The sequence below is a fragment of the Helianthus annuus genome, chromosome 9 (genome assembly GCF_002127325.2).
Source record: "Helianthus annuus cultivar XRQ/B chromosome 9, HanXRQr2.0-SUNRISE, whole genome shotgun sequence".
NCBI classification, from domain to species: Eukaryota; Viridiplantae; Streptophyta; class Magnoliopsida; order Asterales; family Asteraceae; genus Helianthus; species Helianthus annuus.
In genome coordinates this window covers 88,416,627-88,426,597 of record NC_035441.2, presented here as the reverse complement: position 1 = coordinate 88,426,597, position 9,971 = coordinate 88,416,627, and the positions used below count along the sequence as shown (strand labels likewise).

The window sequence follows — 9,971 nt, the reverse complement described above, 5'->3', positions numbered from 1 at the left end:
AAGACTAGTAACGGAGAAACACCGTTCAGTCTCACGTACTGCACCGAGGCCGTGATCCCAGCCGAAATCGGGCTCCCCAATCAAAGATGCAAAAATTGGGAAGAAAATGAACAGGAGCTCCGATACAATCTGGATCTATTGGAAGAGCACTGGAACATTGCCGCAATTAAAGAAGCACGGTACAAAAAGAAGATCGAGAAGTACTACAATGCCTGAGCTAAACTTTACAAGTTTAAAGTCGGAGACTTCGTGCTCCGAAGCAATGATGCAAGCCGCGTCGAAGCTCCTGGAAAATTGACCCCAAAGTGGGAGGGGTCGTACCGCATAAAGGAAGCAAGCGACAAAGGCTCTTACGTAATTGAGAAGATTGATGGAACCCCCGTACCCAGAACATGGAACGGGGTTCATTTAAAGAAGTGCTTCATGTAGACGGCAGCCCGTTGCAGGCAAAAAAGATCGCTATCTTTTACTTTCTAGTATTTCCTATTTCATGTACGAATCGGGAGGGTAATGCCCCGAAAACATTTCCATTTTCCTTGTAAACCGGGAGGGTAATGCCCCGGAACTTTGATCAAGTAAATTAATAAATAAAGCGATCTGCATTTTTATAAGTATAAAGCGTCGCATATGTATAAGTTCGAACAAATATCAAAATGTGCACAAACGGGAAATCTATTAAGCAGAAGGTCCGCATCTGATGCGGTCCGACTATAAGGAAATCTATTAAGCAAAAGAAGTTAACTTACAAGAAACTTCTTGCTATAATCCGGTTACCTAGACGGCCGAACAATGATCCGGCCAAACAGCAAAAAGTTTGGACGCAAACTAAAAGCTGAGAAGCCAGGCATGAATATTTTCACCAAAAAATATTACTTCATATAAAGCTAAAGAAACATGTTCATCAAAAGCGAAAAAGTAAATTGTACGGCTACATGCAACAACGGAAATAAAATATTGTACGATTACAAAAGCTAAACATTAAGATTCATAATCTTCTTTCACGATGGGAAGTTCACTCCTCTGTTTAATAACGGACAAGGGCTTATCTACCAAGTCAGCAACTGATGTGGGTTAAAATACACATATTTGTCCCGTGTAAAGTGTATAATTATTGTATAGTTTTATTTATTTTTATTTAATTTTTAGTGCTTTATTATATTATTTTGTGTTGGACCAGGTCTTGGTGCAAATGGAGCGAAAAAGAGTAATAATTAAATGACCAGCCAGTTGGGCAGAGTAGAACACCAGTGACAGAAATTAAAATCGCCACTATTTTCTTTGATTGGGTCAAGCCCACTTATCTCTTTAGTATAAAACATAGAGGCTGCATATAAAACACATTGGGCCGCCCAAAAAGAACAATCAAACCATGCACATTCATAACTTCAGTGGGGAAGTAATTGTTTTGTTTTGGGTTTTGAAACATGTATTTGGTGGATTACAAAAGAGACCCTAAAGGAATTAAATATGAACATATAAGTGGACGTGATATGAGGAGGCCTATGATTATTTATTTTCTTTTGTATCGAGAACATCAGAGGTGGGCCGCACAAGTAGCACAGTTAAGGGACTTGTGAAATTTGGTGGGTTGTATATTTTTAGTCATTGGTCAACCCTAAAAAGAAAAAGAGATTGTCATTGTCATACAATATATATTTGACGGCTGTGAATACGAATGAACATATTGGAGACAATTTTCGTAGGCAGAGGACGGAACAGAAGAGACATCAAGGGGCTGCGACTAGAGAAGAAAAAAGAAAAGAAAGCCAATTGGTTCGAGGGTTCAAGCTACAATCAAGATTCAACTCCGGGTTGGCAATTTATTAGCATTCAATTTTGTTAAGATTTTGTGTTTTCAAACTTGATACTATGGATTGTTTATTAATTCAGACTTGTTTCTTTTTAGTGGTTATGTTTCTTGGCTAACTTTTTAAACTACCTAGGATAATTGTTAGTTTTATTTACGGTTTCTTGGTTTGGTTAATTAATGTTTTGGCTTAGTGTTATGGTAAAAGTGCTCTTGTCATGGTTTTAATGTTTATGCGTATTTAATAATTGATGGTTTATATTTGTTCCACCTTTTCTTGGTTAAAATTAATTGCGTATTAATTAAAGCTAGGGTTAGGAGAATTCGTTAACTTTGTGTTTTCGACTAATTCTTGTGGTTGCTAGACGTAGTAAACCCTAGGAACAAATTAATAAACTATTTGGTAATTAAATATTCTACCATCTTTGAGACCGAGAGGAGATGAGATGTCGGGTTGTCTTACTTGTTAGACGAGTTAGGTGTTAATTGCACGAGAGTGAATTACCCTAGGTTTTTTTTGATTTTTAGCAAACACTACCAGGATGTACCGTTTCTAGTGAGACCGAGAGGTAATCTAGATTTTGGGTACCATAACCTAGTTAGAGAGACCGAGAGGTAATCTGACATTAACCGGTGAGTTTATACGCTTTTCTTGACCCTAGATTGCGACCTGTTTGGAGAATGATCTGCCAGCCAGTTTAGGTCTTGTTTAGTGAACCTTAAGATCCCGGTAGCCAAAACTTAGTTATTCCATTCCAAGAACCGTGAGTGAATTGACATGCATCTTGCCTAGGTAGCCACTTTTCCATCATCTGAATTCACCTAAATTCGTTATCTGTTTGCTCTGTTTCCTGCTTTCGTATTTGCTCTCTTATTTAATTTTAGTAGTTAATATAAATCCAAAACACAAATTAAAACCAGTTAAGTATTAGTTGAGTCAGAGTCTAGGTCAGCGTCGCTAGTGTCTCGTGGGTTCGATACTCGGACTTCATTGAGCTTTACTACATATGATAGGTACACTTGTCTGTCAGTGGTCTAGCATTTAGAGAGTCTTAGTTTATAAATTTAAAACTTAGAGAGTCTAGTTTAGGGTTTAATTTAGTTAATTTATTTAGACTACTTTTAGCACATCAAGTTTTTGGCGCTGTTGCCGGGGACACTTAGGTGACTGCGTTATTAGCTTTGACTGATCTTATTTGTTTAATTGGTCTATTTGTAGTTTGAGTACTAGAGTTTGTGTCTAGTAGTAGTGTGTCGAGTCTTTATTTTTGTAAATATTTTTATTAGTTAGTTTGTTTTTTTTCTTTCCTTTCTCTACTTTGTGCTGCTTTTGCTACTCTCTTAATGGCAGGTGACCCAATTAACCTGGATTCTTCTGATGATGAGACTTATCTCACCGAACCAATCTGGGATTTGTCTGATGAAGAGGATGAGGAAAGTGAAGATGAGCTCTTTTGGGAGAGAGAATTTGCGGATGAGTTAGAGGGTTTGCCGGAAGATGAAGAAGTAGGTACGTTTGATCCGTAGGGGGACCTTGCATACTTAGAAGCTTTACTTGCAGGAAACCCAATGACGGACATCAAAAAAGAAGAAGTGGTGGTGGAAGAGGAAGACCACCACAGCTGGCCCGTGGTACTGATAACGAATGCGAGTAAAAATTTAAAACCACGGGAGGAGGCAATGAGAAGAACACCTGGGATCGTGATTTGGTGGCTACTGCCAGGTAAATTCAAATTTTGGTGTTTTAACCCGGTTGAATATTTAAAATTCTTTTATAATTCCACTACAAAATTGTTAAATGGTTATGAGGACCGGGTGGAATTAAATGGGTTGGACCGGGTTCAAGTCAAGGAAAAGCCTCCTGATTAAATTCAAGTGTGGGGAGGTTTTGTAGAGTTTGTATAGAGTCGTAGTTTTTATATATTGAGTCTAATTTAGTTTATTGAGTCATATTTTGTTTAGAGTCGGTACTGCTTGGGTTTTTGCTTGTTTTTTTTATGCAGGTTTGAATATGTACCACCCTGTTTAATCCCTTCGTTTACTCCAACCACATTAACGTTGCTCACTAAGTCAGCGACCACCTTCTCCAGCTCGGGGCTTTGATGAACCAATTTGACCACCCAAGCAATCCCGTCAGTCAGAAACCATTGCTTGGTAAGCATGAGCTCCGACACTTGAGCATACAGCTCGACCATCTCGCCGTCACAGCGAGTCAGCATGTCTTTCGCCTCATCAATCGTTGATCGGTGTGATTCAATTGCCCTGTCACGAGCCCTCTCAAGCTCGTCCTTATCTAAAAAAAAAGCAAAGCAGGATTAAAGAAGTGGAAAGAGAAAACAGTAAAGAATAAATCATGAACGTACCACTAATCAGGCGATGATGATCGGCTAGGAGTTGGTCGTAGGATGTTTGCATCTCCTTTAGCTCAGCTTTGCTTCTTTTTCCCGCCTCATACAGTTTCTTCTCCATGTCACCAAATTTCAACTTGAGAGCTTCCAAGTCTTGAAGAGCCTTGTCCCGGGCTTCATAGGCAGCTGCAGCCGAAGTCTGTGACGATTTGCTAACCTCTTTCGCCTCCGAGACTTGCTCTTTCAGACGATCGACTTGAGACCGGAGAGATGAAAGCTCTTGCTTGGTTTTTGACCGAACATTGTCCTCGCTTTTCAAATTAGCAATTTCACGCTCGAACTTACGACAATTCGATTCTGACTCGATCCAACGTTTGTAAGTCTCCACCACCAAAGAATTCAATTGAGCTTGATTCAGCATCAGGGCATTCCCAAGCTCTGGACCGCTCATCTTCCGGTAATGCGCATGTTCAGCCGGAGTTCCAAGATGAAATAATGCCATCTTTGCCGACAAGGCATCCACAATCCTATCTTTGTTCGCCAACGACCACTCAGGGACATATTTCTCCAAAGCACGAGCAGAATCCATGTCCAGTGCATCACCCGAACCTAGCTCTTAGCATAAGAAAACAGCCTCAATTTCGTACCATAAAGGGGAGGAAGAGGCGCTGTCCCCACCATCAATTGGTTGGGGGCTCGGGCTTGAGACATTAGAAGCAACCCCCGTCGTAGGCTTACCAGAAGGAGAAAGTTCGATTTTCTTGAAAGACAGAGGATCGGGCATGTGGATATCTTCAATGAATTTGGTAGTCGGCCCCCCAAAAGATAACGGGCTCGTAGGAAGGGTAACCGGGCGATCCCTTGGAGTCCTACCGCCATGAAGATGAGCATCTAGGTTCTCCAATAAGCCCCCGGCAGTAGAAAATCCGGTAACCTGATCGACCTCGTCGTCATCCAGTGTAATTGTTTGAAAATCCAATTTTTTTCTTCTTCGGTATCTTCGGGTTCGGATCGGGTTTAGAAGAAGTATTTCGTCTTCTTTTCAAACTAACTTGAGGTTGCTCTTCGGTACCATCATTATCACCTTCTCCTCCTTCCTCAGCATGCACCCCTTCATCCTCAACCGAAAGATGCTCTGAACCGTATATTACAAACTTGGAGCCGGACCCCTTCGCACTAACCGACTCAGACCTTTTCCCCTTATCACCAACCACCGCGGTCACCTGAGTAGGGACTACATTCAACGCCCGTATGGAAGGAACTGAACCTGAACCACCCTAACCCACCGAACCCCCTTGATCGATTGGGGTTGTTGGTTCTCTAATCTGAAAAAGATTCTCCTGCACTACACTCAAATATGGAGGATCACCTTTCGGTGTCCTGGTAGCTCGAACATCAAGTTCGGTGGAGTCGAAGGACTTCAACCTTAAAGCTTCTTTCAAACCCATAGCTGCACAAAAACAAACAGATAATATCCATAGTCCGGCATGATAAAGGATACGACGCACAGAAAAATAATCAGTAGCAGTACAATAAACATCATATCAAATTAAAAACCAACCCTCTCCATTCCATCTAAGGGTTGGATACCACTCCGGTTCGGCCCAAATCGTGCTTATCCGCCCCATAACAAGGATGTGTTCCGGATACTTTTGTACGCGCCCGGCCTACTTGATCAAAGCTGCATATAAATTTTTGTTGAATGCAAAATCTTCAGGAATAGGGGGTGGAAGGCATGACTTTTTTAATCTCCATGTCATATCAGTCGGAACGCATCGATCATCAATCAGGAAGAAACGGTCCTTCCAATCTTTTAAACTGGTAGTAATCCAAGTATAGCAACAAGCATTCTTCTTCCTAACTTCAAAAGTATACCAACTACAGGACCGATTCAACTTGTAAAAAGCCCGGAACACATCCAAATCCGGGTCAGAGCCCAAGCCACGACAGGCTAACTCAAAATGACATACCTTGGCGAGTCCAAAGGGGTTCATTTGAGAAAGGTGAACCTCAAGAAATAAAAGAACTTCGATCAAAAACTTCGTCAGAGGAAAACGATAGTTACAGTAGTCGAATAGGCGAGTATAAACCCCTATCTTCCCCGGAACGAAAGGATAAATGGGCGTATTCTTTTCGGGGAGAACAGGGTGTAAGGAGGCAGGAATTGCGTATTTATCTACATACCACTGCAAACCGTTTTTATTCAAAATATTGAAGCAACCAGATAAGTTGCTTTTGTTCGCCACATTAAAAAGAAGGTACTAACCTGATCGAAGTCTCCGTTGTAGAAAAAAAAAAGAAAGGGGAGAAGAAGAAGACAACACAGGTAAAAGTGAAAATAGAAAAGTATTTTTCCTTTTATATATAATGTTTACTCCCCACCGCCATAGTGCCACCAATAAAAGATGACACGTCATGATAACTGACGTCAGTCAAACGTCGCGTCAGATAGGGAAAAGGTAAAACGACCGTCGGTTAAATAACAAAATTCACCGCCAAAATTTGAAATTCAAAAACAACGATACAAACGACAAATTAGGGGGTCAATTCGCCGAAAATTACGCCAACTTAGTTCGAAGCTTTTACCAAGGTAACGCTACGAACTAGAGGGACTTGATGAGGATACGTCCTTGGTCGGACCGAATGACCAACAACATAGGACCGAATCTCATTACTTAAAGATTCGGGTCGCACCCAATGTCGTAGACAGAACGACTAAACACGTTGATACGCCCTAACTAACTGGGGGCCACAACTTTAACTACCATGACAGTGACTGGTCCGACTCTAACTAACTCGCCACGTCAGCACTCCCAAAAACTATAAATAACCCGCCAAGATTTCCAGCAAGGGGTAATCACTACTTTTCTCTCTCTAAACTCTCCCTCTCTCTCCCTGACTTATTCTCTCCTATCAAATACTTATTCTCACGCCCGAGCTTGGTCACAGAGAGCCCCCCCTCCCTGTGACGAGGCTAACGGTGTGCTTTCTTCCTTGTGATCTTGCAGGTTCTTGCTAGGTCATCTGAAGCTCTGCTCTGACCAGGTCGGTCCAACTGGTTTTGAGTCTTCATGTATGCACCATATGAAAGAAAAGAAATTACAGGGGACACGTATGGTAATAAGAAAAATCAGAGGCTTGCGTTATTGGTGTTGTGATTTTTTAAAGGATCTGGTGGTATGGTATCTAAACCGATGGATAGTGCGGGTGGTTCCGGTTCGAGAATGGAGATGAACAGGTAGGAAGATGATGGAAAGGTGATGGCGATTTTCAGGCGAGGGGTGGTGGTTTTCCGATAAAGTTTCAGGCAGTGATGTCCGGTAAGGTGGATGGTGGTGTTCGGCAATTTCCGGCGGGATGAACGAGAGAGAGGGGGAGTGGGGTTAAGTTTTTATAATCTAGTTAAATGGTGGGGTAAATAAGTTTGTCGGCCCCACACTTTCAATATAATAATATGAGTGTTTTTAATATTCATTTTTTATTTTTTTAAAGAGAGGGGTATATAAGTAATTTCATATGGAGTTAACAGTGAAAACTGACGGACATCTACTCCAGAGACCATCCGAGTAACAAAAGGTAAACCACAGGGAGCACCGGTGTAATTTCCAAAAGTTTGGGACTATAGGTGTTACTTTACAAAACCACAGGCACTAGCACGTGTTCGTTGAACCTCGGTGTCTCAACCAGTTAGTCATTAACCAAGATATATATTTTTCTCATCAGTAGTTAAGTATCCTTATCATTGTGCTCGTATTTGCATATTACCGGATCCTGTCGGGTTTTCGTTTATTGTTGATCACTTGTTTATTTTTCCGTTGCGTTTTATTAATTAACTCGCTTAATTAATTGACTATTATTTATTGAACCGGGTTTTGATAAATAATTTTTTTAACCTATCACCATGGAAACCCAACACCACCCGCCCTCCTGTGGTGGTGTGCACACCCAAGGCGCTCCTCACATGGCCAACGGAGCTAGGTAACACACTCCGATAGGGTCTTGTTCATTACGGAGTTGTTCGCATTCAGTCAAAAATATGTAGTGGTCTAGAGAGAAGAGAGGTCATGAAAATAAGATAATTACTTCAACATTTTAAATAAATAGTTAAAGTGTGATATATTGACCAAACAATCTTATGTCACTTTGCTTAATGTTTATATCATAAATTTTTACAAGCAACACACTTGTATTCCCTTCAACAATATTAATGGTCGTACAATGTGTTTTTCAAAACCAAATTGGCTGGCTTGGCTGACTTGGCATTTTGCATTGCACCATTACAGGATGGTCTTAGAAAAGATTTGGCCTTTAATTTATTAAATTTTGTGTGCCATCCACTATTCACCACTTCTCTCTCTCCATCTCCCACTCACATGCACAACAATTTATAAATATGCCTCACCACCTCTTACTACTTGCATTACTTCCTCTTAACCCTATATTTTCTGCCCATGAATTTTTCTATCTTTAGGTGGCTGGGTGATGGTGCTGAGTGCTTATTCCAATTGTAATCATAAACCTAGCCAGCCATGGAGGCTGCCGAAGAACAAACCACCACCGGAGCAGCTGCAGCGGCTGGTGGTGGCGACGATGATTATGATGATGGTCCCAAGGATGTGACCAACATCGCTAAAGGCAAACGCACCAAGCGTCAAAGGCCACAATCCCCAATTCGTTTCACATTTTCATCCTCCAACAACGATTTAACGTCGCTGTCGTCTTCTGGTTTTCCCGCGGATAGCATTACCGCGGAAGATGAGGACACCGCAGAGTCCCTCATCCTCCTGTCGAAAGGTCTGTCATTAGACATTTCGACGTCTAGAAAACACAAAGACGAGTATGATGGAATTTTCAAATTTAATAGCAAAAGGTTCATACAATCATCCACCACCGGAGCAGCGGGTATGTTTGTTTACGAATGCAGGACATGCAGCCGAACCTTTCCGTCATTTCAAGCTCTCGGCGGCCATCGAGCCAGCCATAAAAAGCCGAGAAACAATGAAGAGATGCGAAAACCGCTACCCTACACGGCTGTCATAGAAAACAATGAGCCACCACCGGAATGCGAAAACCGCTACCCTAGGAATGACCAATATTATGCCTCCTCCTCATCTTCTCTCTCTTTTCAATTAAATAATCGCACTTCATTGAAGGCCTCCTCCAGGCTTCACGAATGCTCAATTTGTGGCACCGAATTTAATTCCGGTCAAGCGTTGGGAGGCCACATGAGGCGACACCGCGTAGCCGGTGGCAGAAACAAAGGCGGACAGGCCACCGCCACCGCCACCACGTTGTCTTTGGTTCCGTATAGTCCGATCACCACCATGGTTGTGCATGATCAGAAGTCTAACAATGATGCATTATGTTTAGGTTTGGATCTCAACCTTCCGGCACCACAAACAACCGCCGCTAAGGACAAACAACAACCGGTCGTTAATTTGTCCTCCGCCCCAACATTGGTGGATTGTAACTACTAAAGAACCTCCTCATCTTTTATTTATTAATGATAACTTAAATTAATCTTGTGAAGGTAGATGTTAAATCGTTAATCAAAAGAGAGAAACATTTGTACTATAAATTACTAGTTCTTTCTATTATTGTTTTTAAAGACATTAGGTTGTTGATGCATTGTCAAATATGTAAATGACTAACTATTGAATAAAACTTGATTTTTTCTTTCCAAAATTTTATTGTTTAAAGTTACTTTACTTTAATGGCATTGTCAAATATGTTATGAAGCAAAACAGCTGTTTGGAAAAAAATGTATGAAGCAAAACAACTGTTTGGAAAAATGCATGAAGCAAAACAACTACTGT

The 9,971-nt window shown here is 41.3% G+C and overlaps 1 protein-coding gene across 1 annotated transcript; it reads left to right on the top strand.

Annotated features, from left to right (window-relative positions):
* The first annotated feature begins 8,684 nt into the window (after positions 1-8,684).
* On the top strand, positions 8,685-9,635 carry LOC110874388 (zinc finger protein ZAT5). The gene has a single exon (XM_022123084.2). It carries the CDS (start codon positions 8,685-8,687, stop codon positions 9,630-9,632), a length of 948 nt encoding a protein of 315 aa, XP_021978776.1. The 3' UTR covers positions 9,633-9,635.
* Positions 9,636-9,971: the final 336 nt, after the last annotated feature.